This window comes from Nicotiana attenuata, unplaced genomic scaffold (genome assembly GCF_001879085.1).
Source record: "Nicotiana attenuata strain UT unplaced genomic scaffold, NIATTr2, whole genome shotgun sequence".
In the NCBI taxonomy this organism is placed as follows: Eukaryota; Viridiplantae; Streptophyta; class Magnoliopsida; order Solanales; family Solanaceae; genus Nicotiana; species Nicotiana attenuata.
This window is the reverse complement of record NW_017671345.1, coordinates 165,779-190,878: the sequence shown is the minus strand read 5'-3', so window position 1 is coordinate 190,878 and position 25,100 is coordinate 165,779. Positions and strand designations below refer to the sequence as shown.

Genomic DNA, 25,100 nt, shown 5'->3' with positions numbered 1-25,100 from the left:
GAGGGTGGGGTTGGGTGGGTGGGTGTGGTGAGGGTGGGAAGGTTGAGAAAAGTTTTGGAAAATATTTTTCCTCCAATTGGAAGAAAATGAGTTCATAAGGAAAATATTTTCCAAAATATTTAAGCCAACCAATTATAAAAAATTTAAAAACATCTTCCGAAAAATGTTTTCCTTCGTACCAAACACACCCAAAAGATTGTAGATTTTGCTCGGTACAGAAATGATTCAGGCATTTATGGACAAATCGAAATTAAGAGTATGACAAATAAATTGAGTAGCATGGGGCCGTTATATATGTTACGATTCTCCGTTGATCCGAGCTAATGACGAAAATAAGATGTTTGCTTTTGATTATATAGAAAAAATACGATTTCGAAATCTTAGAAGGCTTTATTACGTCATATATAACATTTTAAAGATATATCAACTAGACAAAATCTTAAAGTTTGTTGTGCACTCAAATCATTATTGAACTCTCTTGTTAATTAGAGGGTGTGAGAATATATATAAATATAGTGATGTTTTCGTTTCAGTATACAGTTCGATATAATCAGATCAACTATTTTAAACCTCTTGTGTCTTTGATTATATTTGCTTATAGAACTCTTGATAGAGCTCATCTTTTGAGAATATTATTTTTAATGTCTTTCGCCTTAAAATAGTGTCAGCATTAAATCAACAGCTCTCTGGTCCTTATATTATGTTCCGCATTATTATGGCTCAATGGGCAATTTGCGTCTGAAGATTGTCTTGTGCAAGCTATTTTCGCCAACAGTTGAGGGGCCATTACAATAAGGAGGGAAAAAACAAACTCATCTTTTAAGAAGTCACTTTCTTTGGTTAGCAGCTAACATGGCAATGTCGATCCAACAGCCTCCGCATATCAGCTTTAGTATCGAAAAGAGTTTAATTAAAAACAATAGTAATGGTTGGTTGGCTTATTGTATTTGTTTTTTTTTTGGATTCTTTCACTTAAATATGCCAAAATCAATGCTCAATCTGGCTTAGTTTATCCTTATCCGAGAAATTACGACAATGACAATCTAACCGAAAAATTATCTGCAATGCTGAGCTTGCTGGGGAGATTATAGAACATGAAATGTTTCTCAATTCTTATTTAAGGGATTAACATATAAATGGACTAACAGTGTAAAGAAATTTTACATTAGTATTGTGATTTAATATCTTGTAGCAAGTTATCAGTCTAATTTTCAGACAACTCTACTTATTATAGGAAGTTATTATAATTATCATTTACATGACGTGACAGTGTAGACAGTCAACTTTGGTTGGAGCTAAACGACTATGTAAAATTAACACAAAGGTGATGTCACAATCCTAAAACCAACCTGGACGTGATGGCGCCTATCATGGAACTAGGCCAGCCGACACATTCCCAAAACAGTTCAACATTTCATTAAAAACTTAATAACAACCTTTTTCAACTGAATTTCCATATAAGATATAAAATCGAAAACCAAAATGCAGAAAATAAAAGCCCGACTTCGGGTGTCACTAAGTCATGAGCAATACTACAATTGTTCCGAAACATAACAAGACCAAAATAGTCTGGAAGTAGCAAAATATATACTAGAAGGAAGATAAAGAAAGAGAAAGGCGGGACTGTGAACGTCAGGCAGCTACCTCGCTATCTTCGGTGAAATCTGCGTCTGGAATAGTCACAGCCGCTACCGTGGCCTGAGATACCTGGATCTGCACACAAGGTGCAGGGGGTAACGTGAGTACACCAACTTAGTAAGTAACAAGTCCAAACTATGGACTGACAGGTAGTGACGAACTAAACCTCAACAGGTAAACACAATTAAGCTGTACAGTAAAGTAGGCATGCTTGTAGTTCAAGTATTTAGCTCAACAGTAAGTAAATACAAATCTGAACAATGTGAAATATAAAGCTCAGCAAATCTCTACGTACCAATGTACAGAAAGCATGAAAATGTACCATGTACCTCCGCTCTCAAGTGCTCAACCACTCGGTACTGTATATGGCCATCCGGCCCAGGAAAGATCCATCCCGGAATACATACACAACAATGACAGCAGTCACCCAGTACCGAGGAAAGTCATTCCAGCCCTATGGAGAAGATCCATCTCCAAGTATAAGTACTTCAGACAAGATCCATGTCCAGGGAAGATCTATCCTTCAATAATATCAACCGCGCTCACTGGAGGTGTGTAGTCTCCGGAGGGGCTCCTTGTAGCCCAAGCGCTATAACAAGCCAACGAAGGCATAATCAATAATCTGCTGCGGCGTGCAGCCCGATCCCATAACTGTCACTCATAACCAGGCTCTCGGCCTCACTCAGTCATCACTCTCCAGTCTCACACACACGGGCTCACAATGCTATAATACTAGCCCGAAACAATGATATGATGTGCCAAATGATAACAAATGAGACTGAGATATAATATGATATGCATGAAAAAGACTGAGTACATAGTATCAATGAAACTAATGAGATGACAGCAAGAAACGACCACTCGAGTCTCAACAGTATTGGCATGAAGCCCTAACATGATAATTAGCATGATTTACAGTTTCTTTTTACCTAATCACATAATCACAACACAGATATCAGCAAGAACGAGTCACTAAGCGGTGCCATAGAATGAACCAGGCCACAATTCTCACGGTGCACGCCCACACGCCGGTCACTTGGCATTTGCGTCACCTCAATACGAATCATGTAACACAGTGTTCGAGGTTTCGGACCCTCAGAACCAAGTTTGGAAGCGTTACTTACCTCAGACCAAGCCAAATCCTACTCCGCTACGCCTTTGCCTCTGGAATCGGCCTCCGAACGTCCGGAATCTAACCAAAAGCAATATAATGCAATCAATATAGGCCAACGAATCAATTCCAAACAAAAAACTATCAATTCAAACCAAAATCCCGAAATTCGGCCAAACCCGGCCCCCAGGCCCATGGCTCGGAATCCGACAAAAATTACAAAACTAGAAACTCCTTTCACTCGCGAGTCTATACATACCAAAATCATCAAAATCGGACCTCAATTGCTCCCTCAAATCCTCAATCAAAACTCTCCAAAACTCAAGCCCTAACCCCTTCAACTTCTCTCCAAATTCCCACTAAATTCCATGATGAAACAGTGGAAAAATCATCACAAACACAAATAATAAAGCCCAAGTAACTTAGCTCACTGATACCCCTCGATTCCCTCTTGAAATCACTGCTCTAAGCTCCAAACTCGTCTAAAAATGGTGAAGAATGGGCAAGAATTCGCGAATGGTGGCTTTTATAGTTTCTGCCTAGGAGACTCGCACCTGCGGTCCAAATGAGCGCACCTGCGCTATCGCATCCGCGGTCCATCAAGCGCACATGCGGATTCCACTTACCCGCAAACTTCCGTATCTGCGGCTACCCACTCGCACCTGCGGCCTCGCTGGTGCGATAAAACCACTGCATATGCGATCAAGCTCCAACTGGTCCAAAACCGCATCTGCGGCCTTCCTCACGCATCTGCGACCTCGCACATGCGGTCCCCAATCCGCAGGTGCGGAAATGACAGAAGCATCAGCTTCAGCTGCTCAAACCAAGTTTCAATATTTCCGTTAACCATCCGAACTCATCCCGAGGCCCTTGGGACCTCAACCAAAAATACCAACAAGTCATATACTACTATCCAAACTTATTCAAACCTTCGGAACACTCCAAACAACATCAAAACACCAAATTACCCTCGGATTCAAGCCTAAGAACTTCTAAACTTTCGAATTCCGCAAACGATGCCGAAACCCATCAAACCCCGTCCGAATGACCTAAAATTTTGCACACAGGTCACAAATGACACTACAGACCTACTTCAATTTCTGGAATTTCATTCCTACCTCGATATCAAGATTTCCACTGCCGACCGAAAAAGGCCAAATTTCCAATTTCGCCAATTCAAGCCTAATTCTACCACGAACCTCCAAATTACATTCCGAACACGCTCCTAAGTCCAGAATCACCTAACAGAGCTATCCAAACCGTCAGAATTCACATCCGAGATCTTCTACACATAAATCAACATCCGGTTGACTTTTCCAACTTAAGCTTCTAAATAAGAGACTAAGTGTCTCATTCCACTCCATGACCACTCCGAACCCGAACCAACCAACACGATATGATGAAATACAGAACACATAAAGAAGCAGAAATGGGGAAAACGGGGCTATAACTCATGAAACGACCGGCCAGGTCGTTACAGGTGAATGAACTCATTGTATCTTTAAAATAGCATATAAACTATTTTCATGGAACAGAGTTTTACTGAGTAAATGAGCTGGAAATTATTGAGAGGTATTAATATTTTAAAATGAAAATAGAAGTCCAACAAATTGGAGCAATCTTGAGCTAATCAATAGCCCCAATGGCCAAGTTGACAAGGTAACCAGGCTCCGTAGCTCCAAACATGAACAAGTCCAACTTCAAAGTAGTGGTCCATCAAGACGGTAAGCTGTCTACTATTGATGATAAGGGACTCCTTTATTTCTAGTATCTTTTCTTTTTAAATTTTAAGGGCCCAAAATGATGAAAAACTTCTCAAACTTCTTTTCCTATTGTATGCAACTATGAGGGTTCTTACAAATATTATTATAGATAGTTTTTTTTTAAGAAGACATACATGGTAAGCATTAGATCACTAAAAGTAAAACATTAAAATCTTTTATAAGTTCATTTTCTTCTGTTCAAATTTTAATTGATTATGAGAGATCATTTCGCCCTTCGATGGAGCACCTCCAATGTAATCAGAACCTTGAATCTAAGCAGAGAATAGCGCAAGTTTGCCCAGTTTACTAATTAGTCCATTTTCATATGACAATGAGCCGAGCACAAATTTACAGATGGATCAATTCAACTTTACACGCACGTAGTCGCTATGATCAGCAACAGTAACAAATTGCTAAGCATAATTTATCATCCCTATTTTACTCCAAATGCACTCGAACAAGGAATACAAGAGGTGATCTTCGCAAAACTGTAACATCAAATATTCCATAAAGAAGAAAAAGATTATGAATATATATATTTATATATATGTGCAGATCAAAGATAGAGCTCACTTATAACAAAATTGTGAGGCCTCATTCTCGTTATGAAAAAAATACAACCTGAGCTTATAACAAATTAATGTCAAGAATTAGTCTCGTGAAGATCTACATCTTGAATCATTGGTATATAAATCCTCCTACATGTTAGCATTAATAGATCATTTGCAAGGAGAATCAGCTGTCCGGTGCAAGAGCATAGATCTACAAAGAGGGCAAGTGAATTGTCCCCTTTCCACCCATCTCTCAATACACTCCATGTGAAATACATGCTTACACCTCGATAATTCACAAACCACATTTTCTTTCTCATACTCCATCAAACAAATGGAGCAACTTTCCTCTACTTCCCCGTCGTCGATGCTGCTCCGGCCCTGAACATCGGCGAATCTACTGGCCGGAAGTTTCAGGTCACAGCAGGTTGGAACATAGATAGCTGCTTCATTGACTGGCCGAGGATATGGATAATACATTAGAAAATCCAACATCTTTTGCATGAATTGTTGTATTTGGCAGAATGGAATCCACAGACAAGTGTAGATTACGATTGTAATAACCGATATATGTGATTGTGCTGTTACTACTGAGCTTATCATTTTTCTCACTCTCTTTCTATCTTTTCAAAATTTTCTCTTGGATTTTTTTTTTCCTCCTTTTCTCTGTTGAATATGAGACGATGAAACAGAAGAAACGAGATGATCTATTTATATAGAGAAATGGATTATAATGTCAACTGCCATAACTTGGCATTGCAGTTATGTAATTAAGGGTTGACATTGACTTTTGGAGGTCGTGGGAGCAAAAACACAAGTTAATTAAGAATTTATTAGTCTAGAGTTTACATAGGTTTTTGTCAAATATTATTAATATGGTACTATTATGATTATTATATCTGGGTTTAATATTAAAAAGGTACTAAGGACGGCGCCGACCCTACACGTACCCCAATGTTTGTAATTTGTAAATGTCAGAGCAAATCTGATAGTCACGCTACACAAGTCGATGAATTCTAATTAGCGGTGTTCCTGGCAATTATTTGGGCAGTGATCTGCTAATTACTAGGCGAAAATTGTGCGATTAAGCGCGCATACCTCACAATTAATTAGACAAATCCTAAGTCCTAACATTGGTTCGAATTATTTTACTCAATATCAAATCAAATCAAACCAAACCTAGTCGGATTTTTTAATCGGTTTGGTTTGACTTTTCATTTTGGTACGATTTTCCGTTTCGATTTATACACCCCTAAGTACTGCATGATATTTTCTTTGTAAATATTTTTCTATAAGAAACTTTAAATGGGGCAAATTCTAGCATTAGCTACTTAATTCAGGCAAAAATCGAAGGTTTACATAATCACATGATGTTGATCACCATCATGTATTATTCCAATCCATATTATTTGTCTCTTAAATCTTTTGCACACCAAAAAAAAATACTAGTAGTCATAATCATATATAAGAAAATTTTTTAATTATCATTTTTGTCTCTCTTTCATAAGCGTCTCATTGCTACTTGGAGGCTGGAGCAATTAGGTGAATTTGAAGAAAAAAAAAAGACTTTTTAAAAATATTTTAAAACATACTCTTCAATTTGTTAAAATGGTCAATATTTACGATGGACTAGAGTAATACTTCCTTTACGAGTTCCTTCTATTTGTAGGAGAAAAATTCATAGTGAAAGCGAAACGAATACCTTATAAAGAAGGAATACAAAAAACACAAACTTAATTAGGCCTTCTCTAGTCACTTGATTTGAGATTATATTTGCCGAAAGAAAATAACAACTAAGGAAGCTCCTTATGGTGTATCGAAACATCCGCCGGGCTATTGGGCATTTTCATTAATTATTTAAGATTATATTTGCTAATTAAAAATAAATAATTCATTAGAAAAAATCTTTGTGAAAAGATTTGGTTCTTCAAGTCAACTAATAATTTTTCCATTTGGTTATTCAAATAAAAGCTAATTTGACTTCTGGAGGATAGACTTCTCGTTTCTCTATAAAAAGAAAATTAAAGGATAATGGCTGACAAATTTGAGGAGAAAAAAATAATGTGAAGGACCTTTAGAGAAGTAGAGGGTTAGTTGTTTGAAAGATGTAAAGTCGTGTTCTTTGTTTTTGTATTTTTCAGGGGCAAGGTCGTGCTCTGCATGGCTTTCAAAATTTTATCAAAGCCACGCCAAACCAGTGAGTTCTATTGAGGAAAAAAATGATTAAAAAATTAGTTCTTGTAATATACATCTAAAATACGTTGACTTTTGTTGTTGTTCTAGATAGACCTAAATCAATAAAAGAAAATATTTCGACCAGCTGCAATTTGAATAATTACAATATATCTGATAGTCGAGTTGTACGCAAGTTAATTCAGACATCACGAGATCCAAAAAAAAATTGATGTATTTATTAGTAATAAATAGATAAAGTGTGGCTCAACTAATAAAAATTGAGACAGAGAATTGTTAAGCATAAAGAGTTATCCTACAAAATTATGAAAACAAACTGGGGAAGCTTTTTATTTAATTTGGACAATTAGATTAATTAATATCATTAAGCTATATTTGCCAGCTAAAGACATACTATAATTCATCTGAATGATGAGAAAATCTTTGTAAAAAGATTTGCATCTTCAGGTCAACTGATAGTTTTTCATTATTAAGAGCTAATTTGACTCTGGGAGATGGACTCTTAGGTCAAGTCACGAAATGGAGGAGAATGGCTCACAATTTTTAGGAAAATTTAAAAATAAAGGATAAGAAAAAGGACTGTAGGAGAAGCGCAGAAGTTGTTTTAAGAGGAAAATCGTATTCTCCGTTTGATTCTCTTTATTTTCCAAGCGAGGGTCGTGCTCTGCATTTTCATTATTTTAAAAAATTTCATCGTTTTTGTGCTCTAAGTGGCTTTTAAAATACTCTTTTGAAGAAGAAAAGGAAAGCCAAAACAACACAGTTTATGCTTAGAAACACAGTTTGGCTTCTTATTTTGTGCTCTACGTGGCTTTTGAAATACTATTTTGAAGAAGAATAAGAAAAGTCAATACACAGATTTTATGCTCAGAAACAAAAATAAATGGGCGAGCTACCTTCGCCAGACATTTCTTGGTGCTCCAGATAGACAGGATAGCTCGTATCGCCCAAACGGACATGCGATTGAGAGTGTATAAACTATCTTAAGTATGGGCGTGTCTAGCGAATAACATAGAGGGTCATTGGAACTCAATAGTTATGGCTTTCTTAAATACGTACTAAAAAATTCACTAATTATAAGCATAAACAATAAATTTCGAACTTAATAAATTAAATGGACAATGATAGAATCACAAACTCGAACCTATAGTGTTCAAATTTTGAGTCCGCCTCTTTCTTGAGTATATATCTTCAGCCGGTGTCGTTGTGGCCTTATTTTTGTTCGAGTTTTTCAGTTTCCGTAAGTTTATGTATATCAAAGTCGGAAGCTTTGCTACCGGACAAATGCATGAGATGCCTAAGTTAACCTGAAGAATATTGAAGCTATATAGGCTTGCATTAATGATTTAAGATATCTTGCAAAACAAACCTATATCTTGGTATTCCTTTTAGCCCAAAAATCCTTGTGTGTCCAGGGTTGGGTGTAGGAATTTTTTTGTTTTTTGGGTCAAATTCAAAGAGCGAGCATACCCAATACCCAAGTAAAAATTGCACGGGGCGCCCAAATAGGGCGCCCCTTTTTAACTTGTAGCCGCTTTGTCTTTTTGTTTGCATCCGTACCCACTTTTTAAAAAACTTCAGCTTCCCTTTATAACTGGGAAACTTCAGTTCTAGAGCTGAAGTTTTTATTTTATAACTAGCAAACTTCAGCTCTAGAACTGAAGTTTTTATTTTATAACTAGCAAACTTCAGCTCTAGAGCTGAAATTTTCGGGTTACTAAACAAAAACTTCAGCTCTAGAGCTGAAGTTTTTATTTTATAACTTGAAAGTTTCAGCTCTAGAGCTGAAGTTTTCCAGCTGAAGTTTTTATTTTTTAACCCGGAAACTTCAGCTCTTACTAAACAAAAACTTCAGCTCTAAAGCTGAAGTTTTTATTTTTTAACTGGAAAACTTCTTTATAACTTGAAAACTTCAGCTCTAGAGCTGAAGTTTCAGGGTTACTAAACAAAAACTTCAACTCTAAAGCTGAAGTTTTTATTTTATAACTGACAAACTTCAGCTCTAGAGCTGAAGTTTCCCGGTTACTAAACAAAAACTTATAAAATAAAACTTCAGCTCTAGAGCTGAAGTTTTTATTTTATAACTGGCAAACTTCAGCTCTAGAGCTGAAGTTCGCGAGTTAAAAAAAAAAAAAACTTCAGCTCTAGAGCTGAACTTCAGGCCCGGCTACTAAAATGCTGAAGTTTTGTGTAATTGCCTTTGCTACTTCAGCCCCGTGTGCTGAAGTTATGTGAAAAAGCGGGTATGCTTGCAAATTTTTTTGCAAAGCGGGTACAGGTTAAAATGTGACACAAAAAACGAGTATAGATGCAAATGCCTCATTACAATCAAGGCCAACTTAGTTTCAAAGTTATAAGCTCGCTATACCTGCTTGGCCCATCCACTGTTCAATTTCTTTTGAGATATATATGTTTGACAAAATTTACACCTTATGGATTCCCACAGGCTCCAGGGTTGCTTATCATGGGCTTTCATATAGGACTTGCATTTATCAATGGGAAGTTTACATAACTACAACTTTTTAGATAGTATATTTCATCATTTGCAACTAGCTATTGATTTACATATTATACAACATTATTATCTTTATTTTATATAATTAATATATATTTAAATTAAAAGAATTTCTCTCTACGGACATTATTCAACCTATACTAAATGAAGATTCCAAAATTGTAGCAGAATTTAATAGAATTCTTAACATTCCCTAAGTTTAAGCTTAAGCAAATCGACTGCAATACAAAAACAATCAAATTTTCCTAAAATATCTCTAAATCCCTAAAATTAAGCCAAAATATAATATAGGAGTCAATTATAATAAAAGTATGAAATCTGTTATAGCATATTTATCTTATACTATTATATTATGTTTGTATAATCTATACAATATACTATATAATGTATATATGAAATCTGTTATAGTATATTCATTGTATACTAATATATAAGTATTTAAATATATTAATTAATATATTATTCGAGGTATATTTATTTCTTGTATAGATTAATTTAATGTATAGAAGAAATACAGTATATTCTATATATATATATATATATATATATATATATATATATATATATATATATATATATATATATAAGGAATAATATAACACACACGCGCGCTTGCACACATATATGCGCATATATGTGTATATATGTTATACTATATCCACCGTATACTAAATATGTAATAATTAATATACCATTGATTACTAATATAATATATGGGTATTGATTTTGAGTATATTAATATTAGAATATTTTATATTTATTAAAAATATATGTAATACAGTTCTTAACAAATAATAACGGTATTTAAAATATAATATTAGAAAGTTAATGGTCTACACGGATTAGGTGAGAGAGAACTGTGAGATTATTTTATATTTAAGGGATTACGTGTTAGTTGGCATAATCCCTATTTTCAAGTCCCATAATGAGATATTTTAGGCATATTTAAAGTTGTATCTAATTTAATTAAAAAGTGAAAAAGTTGTACTGAATTGAATATAAAGTAATTTTTTAAAAGTGGTTGTATTTCTTATAAATAACTCTTTGTACCAAAATAATGACATGTAAATTTTATCAAGCTCCAAGATTGCTTATCTATGACATGTATTGTTAACAGCAAATTTTAATAGATATAAAATTTATGACTTATTTAAGATTAAAAGTTCCAAAAGTCTTTCATTCTTAACTTCGTACATCACATAAATTAAAATGAAGTAATAGCTAACTTCTTTTTTCCATATTAAAAGTTGGCCTCAAAAGTGTAATATTCTTTGCGTTTTTCATTATTTTTTTCTTTCACAGGAGCAATGGTTGTGTTCTAGAAAAATGAAAGCAACGGCTTGGCTGGTCTTCCTGAAAGTTCGATCATATAACATGTGATTTGCCATTACTTTTCTGGGGTGACATAATGATAAAATCTAACGAGTAAAAAAGAAGTATCAAAGAAGACAGCTACTCTTGCATTTTCTTACAGTCGGATGTAAATTTCCAGACCAATTAATTTTTAAAATTTTAAACACAGTAATATGGGTAAAAATCACCAACAATCCTGTACTTGGCATTTTCCTATTAGACCGGTTCCCTGAGTTAAAAAAAATGAAACTCAAGCTTATTCGGGAGTAGACCATTCAGTTTTACTAACCGAAGTACCATCCCAGTGGAAAACTTTAACCTCCTAAATAATTGAAGCCCATAACATTGTAACAAGTCTAAACGAAAACAGAAGATTAAAGCTGCAGAGAAACACTGTCAATTTATAAAACAATCTGGCTCAAATGGGAGCTGTAGCAATGATCAATCACAAATGAAGACATTTTTACTAAACAACATTTTCACAATCATCATTTCGTTACTTACATATTCAAGCTGTTAGTAATCAAATTAATACAATCATAGGCATCAGGACTGTCCATTCTTGGTCAGCAAGTGCTGGGGATGAAGAAGAATTAACACAAACTTTTACTGTTCTCGAAACATCTACTGACTTCTAGTATCAGTACAAATTCCTTGCACACTACTTCTATAGCAATAACCACTGCAGATTGAGAACCAAGCATGTCCACACGCCAGGCAAAAAATATATCAGCATATACTAGGTTACCAGATTAAGCAGTTATTGTAGGTCTGCTAGGTCTTTTTCCTTCCATGGCATCTTTCTTCCTCCGACAAGTTGCACAAAGGAAGGGGCCTTCCCATGGCTTTGATGCAGGTGAAAAGAAAGGGCCTGAGTTTACAGATAAGCCCTCACTTGCGGGCTGATCCGCTTGGCAAACAGCACATCTAAAGAGCCCAGAGCTAGAATCCAGAGGAAAATCTTTACCAAGCCTGTAGGGTCAGAAAAGAAATATAAAGTTAGGGTAACACTGCAGTGGGTACAAAGTCAGGAAAAAACAGAATTAATAAACTGAAAAATAACAAAGTTGTAATACAACGTTCATAACTATCCCTGTGGTCTACTGTAAAATGCTTTTTAACCTTATCTTCATGTGGATCCATCCATTTCCATTTTTCTATGATCTTATTCAGCAACAATAACAACATAATTCATGGAACAATATCAATGCAAAAGAACATCCTCATGGTAGTTCAATGTTAGTCTTATCTACACCCTCGTCATATCTAATTGCACATTTGCATCTTTCAGTTTCCAAATATTGAATTCAAAAAGTATTCCTGTCCAACAATTACAGTTCACTCATACCCCACACGAAAGATCTTTTCCTTCTACATTACAGCATAACTTACCTGCCTTCCCAGAATACTAAAGGACCATACATATTAGTTGTCATTTACCAAATGCTCCAGTATATGTGCAAAGAGTAGTGGATTGCTATCATCTATGATTCTAAAGTACTAAGATTTTAAAAGAGTAGTGGATTGCTATCATCTATGATTCTAAAGTACTAAGATTTTAAGTATCGTTTAGATAACCAGGATGAGGTCATCTACTAATTACGCCAACAAGATCAAGGGAGATTGTGAGAATAGAAGACCAGTAACATAACCATGCCATGGGTTTAGAACCAAGCATGTGTAGCTTCACGAATTTCTGAACTCTCTCCAGCAGTAAAGCAAACACAGACAAAGCAAAAGGTGCAGAAGTACTAGTAATTTTTCCTATTGATCCAATCTTTTGACAAGGTCACAGGGATAAGTGCCAAATTTTTAACACAGTACTGTGGACCAAAAAATATCATCCTTCACAAGTTATAATATCTAAAATTAATAACGTGCCTAGTTAAGTTCAAGTAACTTTAGTTTTTTTCTTGACAAACACACTTCTCTACTAATTAATCAATATAAGCAGAGAAGGAAAAGCAGGTAAAGTAAAACTTCCATCCAAAATATGGGTGAGATAATGGCATCCTTTTTATTTGTCATCTAACAAATAAATCCACATCCAAGAGAGCAAAAATCCATCACCACAAAGAAAAAATGATAGAGTCAAATAGATGTTAAAGAAAATAGATAAGGCATGAGGAGAGAGCTTCTGACAAAAAGATCAGTGTCTCCTCCAAATAGGTCATTTATAGGCAACCAAAGACTAGAGCTGCTGCATTTTACCTTTCACAACGATAAAAAAAATAATGTAGAGAACTTTTTCATCTGGTTTTGTAAAGTATGAATTATAAGTAGCTATTGGTATATGACAAGTAATTTTTCTCTTTCCAGGATAAAATTTTAAGAAGACAACCAACCTAACGCATGCCACATTCAGGAATTATATAGGAAATTTCTCATAAAGTAAAATTACTAACAATGATGCCAAAATCAAAAAAAAGCAGTACCTCTCAGCAAGCATCGCAGAGCCCTCTTCAAACAATTCTTCCACAACACCAACAGCAGAAAGCTTATTAGATCTTGCATTTTGTGATCTTCTCCCAAAGAGAAAAGAAGTGAGCAAATTTTGTTTCTTCCTAGGCGTTGGAGGCAAGACAGGATGGTCATAAGGAATAATATCAACAACCAAGCAGGTTGTATCATCCTTCAGACCTCGTGACCTTAGAGCCTCCTGAGTTGTAAACCCATTGAGAGTTAGAGGAAACCTCATGGATAAGAAAATTTTTGAATGAAGGAGATTTATAATCATCCACACCTTAACAACCAGCTTTGCGGCAAGTTCTGCTGGTAAACCTCTGCAAGACTGCGCTGCCGAATCCGATGATAAAGCATCCCATATACCATCAGAGGCTATTATAAGCCTCCCACCAGCATTTGAAATCTATGTACATATGTATTCTCTATTCAGATTTATAAACAAACGCATACATGGAACTTTGGTAGAAGACAAAAAAATGTTCAACGTTAAAGGTTACAAACCTTCACTTGCTTGACATGAGGTATTGGAACGATAAACTCCCCAACATCTGTATCACCAATAGACCTTGAAAGGCACAACCCACCAGGCCAGCAACGTAAAGGTCCAACCTATAAACCAAGTGAATTTCAACACCAGTATATCTTTTCTGAAGCTGTTAGCAAAAATTAAGAATACAATTTTACACAAGTTTCTGGTATGTTTTTACCTCGTTACCCCCAAAAACATTGAGCCTTCCTACTTCACCACCACTTGCAGTGACACGCTCCCGTTCCTCCTCATTCTCTTCTAATCGATGGTCAACAGTCAACAAAGAAACCACACCTCCTTGGGTATCCAATATGCACCTAGAATCACCAACTGATGCAACAGTAATTGTCCACCCATCGATAACAACAAACGTCACAGTAGTCCCAGATGTCTCACCTGTCAATAATATCAAAATTGAACTAAGAACACCTAAACGACTGAAGCAAGGGAAAGACACCCCTTGAAGCAAAAAGTTATCAAAGGCATAGAGCTAGGAGCATGCCTTTTTGCTGAAACTCTATATCAGTTTTCACAAAACCCGCAACTAGTGCTCGAGGAAGTGCTTGAAGCCACTCTTCCCTACTAATTCCTTGAGGAATAGCACTCAAAACATTGTTCAATAGATTCTCTTTCGCGAATATAGCAGCTGATATACCATTATGCCCATCAAAAATCTATTCAATAGAACCCAAAATTCAGCAAATTCATACAGCAAAAGTAACAATGTAGCTATACCACAAACAATTAACAGATTCAGTAAAACAAACAGTAATTAGATTACCGCGAAAACTGAAAAAGAGGTCAATGGATTTCCCGGAATCCTCTGACAATCAGGCTTAATTAAGAAATAATCTTCCCCTTTTTTTGCTAATGCAGCTTGTCCATACTTCAATGTTGGCTGCTCCACTTTATCATTATTCCTCAACTCCCGACCAATTAGTGTCCCTAACGGTACCGGAGTTGTCTTTTGCTTCATCCTCGTAATCTCCGCCTCACTCATTTTTCTACTCCCTGCTCCGACATTTTTGCAATTCCTAATTCCCCAATTCGAAATAAACCAAAAAATCAAAATCACTCGTTATCTCACAATTTAGCAGCAATGTAGCACTAAAAATTACTACTACTAAATATGAAAATGGGCTTAAAAATCACAAAAATAACAAAAATAGTGAAATATAGTTTGAAACCCTATAGAGACTTACAGAGAAGAAACGGAAAGGGGATCAAATGGAGAAAATAGACAAAGAAATGGTAAGCATTGGAAGAAGAATTCAGAAGCATAAAAGGAAATGGATTTGGTTGGGTTATGAGCTGGATCCGAATTGTTGAAAACGAAACCCTAGATGAGAGGGATGTGTGTGATTTGATTGGGGCAGAAAAATCTAGAGAGAGAAAGAGAGAGGCTAACGCGGGGAGAAAAAAAAAGGTGGGTTTTCGGGCAAAGGCTCCGATTCTGACATTTGTTTTTTTCTGTAATAATATTTTTATACGAAAGAGAAAGAAAGTGCAATTTGATGATATAACAAATCCACATAAACAGCTAATAAAGGGGATTTCTTAAAAGTCGTTCTCATTATGGTAGTAAACCACAATTTCTAAATGTATGATTGCGCTTGTGGTTTCTTTTGTGTAAATGTATTTTTTTTTCTCATCCGGTGTTTGATATTCGCATCGGAGCCGACTATACTTGAATTCGCGCCGGTAGAGTACCATTTGGGGGAAAGCGTTCTCTACCAAGAATTTTTTCATACCTAGGGCTTGAACTCGAGACCTCTAGTCAAGGGGGGAGCAACCACATCCGCTGCACCACATCTTTTGGTGGTTGTGTAAATTCATTTAATGACACTTCTAAATATTTACTTTAATCAAAAACGCTATTTTTAAAAAAATTTGTTACTCTCTTTGAGTAAGTTTAAAATCTTTATATATAAAATTCCGGTTAACATGAAAGTTGCCACAATTTTAGCTAAATATTCTCAAAAGGCAATGTACTAGAAGTATGGGATAGGAAACAATCGAGTATTCTTTTAATCTTTTTTTACATCATATCTCCTGGTTGAAAAATAAAATAGTCCTACTTGTTTGAGGCAGAAATCAAAAGCAAGACGTCTAAACATGTCATGTACTTTTGTCCACTACATACTACAATTTTATTTTGGATCTAATTAAAATATATGCACAATAATGTGATTTTTTTAAAGGAGAATTAACCTAAATAGCTGCTCACTCAACAGCATAAACTAAAAATAGCCGGTAGAGGTATAATGTATACATAATTTATGTATTATAGAGTATAATTATGTATAATGAATGTACAATTTATGTATGTGGTTAGAAAAAGTAAACAATGAATATGACCGGCTATTTGTGTAACGATCCCTTCTTTTTTTTTTACAACACACTGTTATTGAACATAAGGCTGTTCATTCGGATCGGATATCCGAAATCCGAACCGATCCATTCAATTTCGGATTTCGGATATCGGATTGGATCGAATTTTATTAAAATTTCAGATTTCGGATCGGATTCGGATTGGTATATTTTAATCCAATCCGATCCGAAATCTGAAATATTAGGGCATGTATAAATACTACACATTAATTTCGGATAGCCAGTACCTCTGTTTTAAAAGGCAGAATTGGGACTCGCCCGGGGCTCGCCCCCGGGCGGAGCACTCGTAAAACGCCCCTGGGCTTATGTGTGGGGCTTAGTTCCGTGAGACTTACGCCTCGGCCATCGGGGCTTACTCCCCGGACACGCCCAGCGTACTAGGCTCGCCTCATAGAACTTTATACAATTGTATGTAACTAACCTTGTAAATCCTCAAAATTTCTTAATAAACCGTTGACTATTCAAAAGTATTTCTTAATCATAAATCATCAAGTTGAGAGTATTTTATGTCATTATTAAAGTAACAATTATTGCACGTTATCCACTAAGACTGCTATGATAGTTAATTTTAAATAAATCTTTCATTTAAAAAGTATTTATATTAACTTTTGTTATGTCTTTACTATATAATAATCCATAATTTTTTTATAATTATTTTTCCAAATATTTTTTTACATTTACGAGATACAATACTTATTAATTTAATAGCTCAGTATTAGCTAGTAACTATCTACAAATAATTAGTTATCATGGTATTGTATGGTGAATTATATGTCACTTTATTAACTTGTTGAAACTTAAAAGTAAAAGATGCTAGAGAATCATATTTAAATTGTGAATTATATTTTTATATACATACTCTTCAAATAGAAAGCATATTAAATAAAAGGAGTATTTTAAGAAAAATATCAAATTGTAATATCGAAATTCTTTCAAGATTCATTACTCCTTAAGAGATACATATTAGATTTCGTATCAAATACATTACTTTTGATGTTTGAGTTGTAACGACATTGCAGCTAATTTGCATATTATGATATATGTCATACTTTTCGTATTATTCATAGTTGAATTATAAATTATAAATATTTTAAATAGATTATTTGTTATAATTTTGTGATTTTAATGTAATTTTTATAATTATTTTTTATTTTATATTATTTTAAAATTTTTAAAATTAGTAAAATTTAAAGATCCGTGGGACTTACGCCCTATGTCTCAGGGCTTACGCCTCGCCTCGTCAGAGGTAAAACGCCTCGCCTCACGCCCCCACCTTTTAAAACATTGGCCAGTACTTCCCTTACATCTTCATCTAAGCCAATACCTTTACAATTGCTGGATTTAGTTATATTGGCACCATAGTACTCTCATAATTGCATAAACATGAATTTTTCTTAATGTATTGCCTCTTTTACAAAGAAAATATACATATTAGTTTGCAACTTTGAGGCATAATAATACGATCCGAAATCCGATCCGATCCAAACTTTAAAATCCGATTCGATCCGATATAATTCGGATCGGATTCGGATTGCATTTTCTAGAATTTGAAATCCGAAATCCGAATCCAAAATGTGCTAAATCCGATCCGATCCGTGCACAACCCTAATTGAACATACTATAAGCATTGTCTACTTTGATTTCAAATTGTCAATTTTATTTATAACTATTGATAGTTACGTGTAATTATTTTTAGATAATTTAAAATTTTGAAAAGTCAAACTCAATTAATTTTGCAAGGTATTTTCAGAAGGGTGACGAGCATCATTTGTATCGATGCCCACATTGGACCATTCCCCATTCCCATAGGAAAATGGTGTGTTTGGTTGGCGAAAATTAGGTAAGTTAAAGATAAACAAATGAAGAAATCAATCTTAGACAATAGGAAGCCAACTGGAAATCTGGAATATATAATGTGAATCCAGAATGCAAACAGATAATATAAGATTAGTTTAAGAAACTTAAAAATTAAAGAACAGTAAGAGACATCCAACCGGCCAAGGCATTCTTTAATCTAATCTGCCCATTAATCTGTAATTACAAGGCTCTTACTTCAAGGCTTCAATTATGTTTTAAAAGGCAGAATTGGGACTCGTTCGGGACTCGCCCCGGGGCGGAGCACTCGTAAAACGTCCCTGGGCTTATATGTGGGGCTTAGTTCCATAAGACTTACGCCTCGGCCATCGGGTCTTACGCCCCGGACACGCCCAACGCCCAGCGTACTGGGCTCGCCTAATAGAACTTTATGCAATTGTTTGTAACTAACCTTGTAAATCCTCAAATTTTCTTAATAAATCGTTGACTATTCAAAATTACTTTTTATCTTCATCATAAATCATTAAGTTGAGAGTATTTTATGTCATAAGTAAAATAAAAATTATTGCACGTTATCCATTAAGACTGCTATGATAGTAAACTAAAAATAAATCTTTCATTTAAAAAGTGTTTATTTATTAACTTTTGTTATGTCTTTATTGAATAATAGTCCATAATATTTTTATAGTTATTTTCCTAAATATTAGTTTTTCACGTTTACGAGAAGCAATACTTATTAATTTAATAGCTCAGTATTAGCTAGCACAACTATTTACAAATAACTAGTTATCATGGTATAGTATGGTGAATTATGTGTCACTTTATTAACTTGTTGAAACTTAAAAATAAATGATGCTAGACAATCATATTTAAATTGTGAATTATATTTTTATATAAATTCTCTTTCAAATTAAAAGCATATTTTATAAAAGGAGTATTTTAAAAAAATATCAAATTATAATATCGAAATTATTTTAAGATTCATTACTCATTAAGAGATACATATAAGATTTTGTATCGAATACATTACTTTTGTTGTTTAAGTTGTACGACGTTGCAGCTACTTTGCGTATTATGATATATATCATACTTTACGTATTATTCATAGTCGAATTTTAATTTATAAGTATTTTAATTAGATTAGTTGTTATAATTTTGTGATCTAATGTAATTTTTATAACTATTTTTTATTTTATACTATCTTAAATTTCTTGAAATTAGTAAAAGTTAAAGATCCGTGGGACTTACGCCCCATGTCTCAAAGCTTGCGCCTCACCTCGTCAGAGGTAAAACGCCTCGCCTCACGCCCCCGCCTTTTAAAACATTGGTCGAAACACAAGTAACTATTCCCTCCAGCCCACTTTAATTGATTTTTTGGACTTTTTTTGTCGCAATATTTGATTTTTTTCAAATATCAAGAAGGAAATAATTTCTCTTTTCTAAGATGCCCTTGGAGTAAATAGCCTGACAGTATTTATTGTATTTTCAATGAACAAATTAAGGTTAATATGGTCAATTTCATTGTTAACTAATGCTAAAAGATATATTCTTTAATTAGTATATGGGAAACAGCAAAAAAAATCAATTAAAGTGAAAAGGAGGGAATAGTAATTGTTAAAAAGCAAAAGGACATGATGATTGAGCATGTGGTTTGTGTTATCTAACAAAGGAATTAAGGACTGATCCCACCGAGATCATAACGTCAACTATCCAATTGCATTTAATTTAACTGAGAAATTTATACCAGTAGAATCACTAGATATTAATTATCGTCAAACACGCTTACAAATATCTTTCTCTTTAGTTGCCTAGATTAGTATCAATTACAAGTCATGTATTATCTTATTAGCAATTCATTTTACAGGTGGCAGACATTTTTTTATTATTTTGTCTCCCCGAGAAGCCAAACTCTCCTTATTTTCTTATTCAAGTTCTTTTTTGTTGTCTAACTCTTTTTTCTTTTATTGGTATTTTGTTTGTATGTCTTGCTACCTTAGAATAATTAGTGAATGTTAGAGCAAAAAGATAAAAGGTATTTTATGAATGTCTTGGAGCCCGTTAGGACATAAGAATTTTTTTTTTCAATTTTTTTTTTTTAAAACAGTGTTTGGTTACCCAAATCTTATAATTTTTTCAATCTCACTTGAAAATGCATTTTCAAATTTAAAAAACTGGTGAGGACCAATTTTTGTTAGAAGAACAAGAGAATGAAGATGCAATTGAGAGAATTTTTCTGTATATTGACTGATGATGAAAACTGTACAGTGTTCTTATATACAAATAAAAAGGAATCTTTCGATAACTAACTATGCCACTTGGCCTATGACTATTAGCTATACTATAACAAATTTATTGGATAGAGATCGAAAGAATAATTCATTTACAAGAAATAAGAAATCTGTACACGTTCTCTTGTCTTCTTCTATAGCAGGCCCAAGAGGCTTCAGACGAATTTGGGCATAAAAATAGATCATCAATCAGCAGGACAAGTACTTTGAGCCCAAAAAACACCTGTAGCCCAATTGTGAAAAGAGTCCAAATCCAAATCTTTTATACATCTGCTTTGTTTGGACAGAAGACTTTCACCTTGTTTATGTCGGTCTTGTTCTTCATAATTTCAGCTTCCTTTGCTTTCCAATTCTTCATGGAATCACCATTAAGTTCTGAAATTTGTGAAGCTTGGATTCCAACACCCCCCCTCAAGATGGAGGGATGTGAAACAACCCCCAACTTGCCCAAAATGGTCTTGTGGATCGGACCAGAAAGGGGTTTTGTGAAAACATCGGCAATCTGAGAAAAGGAGGGAACAAAGGATAAGGAGATGAGACCAGCAAGGTATTGCTGTCGCACAAAGTGACAGTCAAGGTCGACATGCTTGGTGCGTTCGTGAAAGACTGGATTTTTGGCGATGTGGATAGCGGCCTGACTGTCAGAGTGAAGAGGAACAGGAATAGAAGGAGTAAGAGAAAGGTCTTCTAGAAGACAGAGAAGCCATGTGAGTTCTGCGACGACTCGGTGCATAGAGCGATACTCTGCCTCTGCAGAGGAAAGGGACACCAAAGATTGCTTCTTGGACTTCCAAGAAATGGGAGAAGAACCAAGGGAGATGTAATAGCCACTGATAGACCGGTGAGTGTCCGGGCATCGGCCCCAATCGGAGTCACAAAAAGCAACAAGCTTGAATGAGGGATTAGATGAAAGAAAAAGCCCTAAACCAGGGTCCAAAATAAGGTAACGTAAATAACGTAAAGCAGCATCAAAATGAGGACGACGAGGCGATTGCATGAATTGACTGAGGTGCTGCACAGCAAATGACAAATCAGGACGGGTGTGAGTTAGATAATTGAGTTTTCCCAAAAGTTTGCGATAGATGAAAGGATCTGGTAGAAGATCACCTTCATTCATACGCAAGTGGCAACAAGGATCAAGAGGGGAAGAAGCTGGTGTGAAGTCCAAACAGCCAAATTCAGAAAGAAGATCCAAGGTAAATTTCCTTTGAGTTAATATAATTCCTTGTGTTTCCCTGATGATTTCAATACCCCAAAAGTAATGTGCTTGACCTAAATGATTGATTTTGAACTCAGAGTCTAGAAACACCTTAAGAGAATGAAGTTCTGTAGGGTCATCTCCTGTTAGTAAAATGTCATCGACATAGACAGCAATGATGGTAGTGTGGCCTGATGATTTCTTGAAAAAGAGTGAGTAATCGTTGAGCGAATGAGAGTAACCTTTGAAATGCAGAGCAGCAGTAAGCCTGGCATACCACTGCCTAGAGGCTTGGCGCAAACCATAGAGAGATTTGCGCAGTTTGCAAACATGAGCAGGGGTGGGAGGGGTAAGGCCAGCTGGAAACTTCATGTAAACTTCCTCCTGTAAATCTCCATGGAGGAAAGCATTGTTGACGTCCAATTGGTAAACACCCCACTGCTTCTTAACCGCCACTGTCAGTAAACATCTGATGGTGGTCATCTTAACAACTGGGGAGTAGGTCTCATTGAAATCAATCCCTTCCCTTTGTATGTCACCCCGGATGACTAACCGAGCTTTAAACCTCTCTACTGAACCATCCTGCTTGTATTTCACCTTGTAAACCCACTTACAGGGCAATGCTTTCCTGTCCTTAGGTAGTTTCACAATATCCCAAGTTTTGTTTGCCTCTAAAGCGGCAAGTTCTTGGTTCATAGCTTCCTGCCAACCAGGATGAAGGGAAGCTTGGGAAAAAGAGGTAGGTTCAGAAATATGGGAAATGGTGTTTAGGAGATTTTGGTTGGTGGAAGATAGGGCAGAAAAAGATAAGATAGAAGGGGACACAGGGGAAGCAAAACAGTGGGTAGTCAGATTAGTTAAAACAACTGAATTGCAGATATAGTCATCCAAATAAGAGGGTAAATGATGTTCTCTGGTGGATCTTCTGAGAGCAGGTTGAGAAGGTAGTGTGGTGGGAAATAGGGATGAATCAAATTGAACAAGAGGGAGTAGGGAAGGGGGAGAGTTAGAAGCTGAAGTAAGTGAAGTAGAAATAGGAGAAGTAAAGGGTAAATGAGTAGAATGAAGAGGGGATGGTGGTGAAGAGACAAGGCTAGAAGTAAGAGATCTAGGTGTTAGAGATGAGGAAGGCATAGAGTAGGGAGGTGCAGGTGATGTTTGATCAGGAGTGTCAATGGAATGGGAAGACAGTGTGACTGGAAATATAGGTGACAGGGGCTTGATAGAGGTATAGGGAAAGATGTCTTCATGAAAAACAACATCCCTTGAAACAAAGACCTTGTGAGTTTGTAGATCAAGAAGCTTATATCCCTTTTTGCCAGAAGGATACCCCAAAAACACACACTTAACTGATCTGGGATCTAGCTTGGATCTGTGTGTAGGTAGTGCGGAAGCATAGCATAAACAACCAAATGCTCTTAATGTACCATAGTTAGGAGGTTGACCAAAAAGACTTCATAAGGGGTCTTCATCTTTAGAACCTTAGAGGGAAATCTGTTAATTAAAAAGGTTGCTGTCAATAAGCAATCCCCCCAAAACTTGACTGGAAGGTTAGATTGAAAGAGTAATGCCCTGCAAGTTTCAAGTAAATGTCTGTGCTTCCTCTCAACAACCCCATTTTGTTGGGGAGAGGAAACACAAGTTGTTTGATGAAGAATACCTTGGGAAGCAAAGAACTGTGAGGTGCTGGGACTGGATCCCAACTCAAGGGCATTATCTGATCTTATAACCTTTACTTTGGTGTGAAATTGTCTCTCAGTTATGGCTAAGAATTGTTTGAGCATTGTGAAAGCATTAGACTTAGTTTTGAGAAGAAATGTCCATGTGCCTCTACTATAATCATCCACTACAGTGAGAAAGTATTTGTAACCATCATAAGTGTGTGTTTTGTAAGGTCCCCAAGTGTCGACATGAATAAGATCAAAAATCTGTTTAGTTGTTATAGAACTAGAGGGGAAAGGTAACTTGACTTGCCTAGCTTTAGCACAAATATCACAAGGCTGAAAATTAGAAGGAGAAGAAGAATAAGAAATAGAAGAGATGTATTTCATATTAGAAAAGGGCATATGTCCCAGTCTATTATGCCATAAACTTATATCTTTAGAAATAGAAGCTAAACATGTGCTAGAATTGGAAACTGCTCTACTAGACTTTTGACTACAAGCAGAATGGCTAAAAGCCTTGATTAAATTAGACATAACTACTCTAGGCTTGAGAAACTTGGCTGGACCAACTTGGCTTGAGTAGACTGAATTGAAGACATATATCCCTCTGGTGACTTTACCAAGCACCACTGGCCTCTTCAGTGAAGGGGCCTGCAATGTTGCACCAAAAGAGGAGAAAATGAGAAGTGAACGAAATTGCAAACACAATTTGTGTACTGACAATAAAATGTAATTAAAACATGGCACAAACAAAACATGATGAAGAGTAAAGCCAGGTAGAATGGTTACTGATCCTGCCTGATAAACCAACACTTTAGCAGAATTAGGCAGCCTTACATAGACTGGCTTAGGAAGGAGTTTGACATTAAATAGAAGCTGCAAATCAGAAGTCATGTGCTCAGAAGCACCTGAATAAAAAATCCAAGAAATAGATTGAAGAGAAACACTGATATATGTTTTGGAAGAGGAAGAAGAGTGAGGTATACCAGCACAATTAGCAAACACTGTCTCCTCATCTGTCTGCTCAATTTGAGAACCAACTTTCACTTGTTGAAGCAACTGGTAAAGGCTATGAAACTGATCTTGTGTCATGGGTTGGTCTCCTGCACTATTTGGCTGACTATCTGATGTTTCCATGGAAACTGCTGCATTGCTCTTTGCTCCATTGAATCTTTTGGATTTGGTAAACTTAAAATCTGAGGCAAAACCAATCATTCTATAACAGTTTTCAATGGTATGATTTTGCTTCTTGCAATAGTTGCAAAACTGAGTTCCCTTCTTTGTTTCCATGTTGAACTTCTTAGCAGGTGTGACTTTCTGTCCTCCATGGGGTTGTTGAGCTGCAACAAAAGCACTTTCAGCTGGATGATGAGAGATTTGCACTTCTCTTTGCTTCTCATCTCTGATAAGCAAGGAGTAGGCATGATTCAGTGAAGGCAAAGGAGATAGGAGAAGCAGATTGCTTCTAGCTGCTGCATAAGTGTCATTCAGTCCCATAAGGAACTGAATGAGTCTGCTATCCTGTTGAGATTTGTAGTTTTTGAGTTTACCACCACAACTGCAGTCACAGGTACAGTGTTGGCATACATCCAGACTGTCCATTTCATCCCACAATTTTTTCAACT

General features: G+C 35.6%; 2 protein-coding genes across 2 annotated transcripts; both read right to left on the bottom strand.

Annotated features, from left to right (window-relative positions):
* Positions 1 to 5,231: 5,231 nt before the first annotated feature.
* Positions 5,232 to 5,558, bottom strand: LOC109207694 (RING-H2 finger protein ATL18-like). Its single transcript, XM_019370665.1, has one exon. It carries the CDS (start codon positions 5,556 to 5,558, stop codon positions 5,232 to 5,234), a length of 327 nt encoding a protein of 108 aa, XP_019226210.1.
* A 6,004-nt stretch (positions 5,559 to 11,562) lies between these two features.
* Positions 11,563 to 15,582, bottom strand: LOC109207697 (probable protein phosphatase 2C 5). The gene is made up of 8 exons (XM_019370667.1): positions 15,322 to 15,582; positions 14,901 to 15,153; positions 14,622 to 14,793; positions 14,298 to 14,515; positions 14,092 to 14,199; positions 13,868 to 13,993; positions 13,560 to 13,783; positions 11,563 to 12,096 (listed from the first exon to the last, which is right to left on the bottom strand). The coding sequence occupies exons 2-8, from the start codon at positions 15,117 to 15,119 to the stop codon at positions 11,877 to 11,879; spliced, it is 1,287 nt and encodes a 428-aa protein (XP_019226212.1). The 5' UTR covers positions 15,120 to 15,153; positions 15,322 to 15,582; the 3' UTR covers positions 11,563 to 11,876.
* Between the last annotated feature and the right edge of the window lie 9,518 nt (positions 15,583 to 25,100).

What these genes read in the sequence shown, in the direction of transcription:
- LOC109207694 (XM_019370665.1), bottom strand. Translation starts at nt 5,558, where the DNA reads ATGTTGGATTTTCTAATGTATTATCCATATCCTCGGCCAGTCAATGAA.
- LOC109207697 (XM_019370667.1), bottom strand. Translation starts at nt 15,119, where the DNA reads ATGAGTGAGGCGGAGATTACGAGGATGAAGCAAAAGACAACTCCGGTA. An exon ending in CTCATGTCAAGCAAGTGAAG is followed by an intron (nt 13,994 to 14,091) that starts GTTTGTAACCTT and finishes ATATGTACATAG; the next exon opens with ATTTCAAATGCTGGTGGGAG. An exon ending in CCGCAAAGCTGGTTGTTAAG is followed by an intron (nt 13,784 to 13,867) that starts GTGTGGATGATT and finishes TTTACAACTCAG; the next exon opens with GAGGCTCTAAGGTCACGAGG.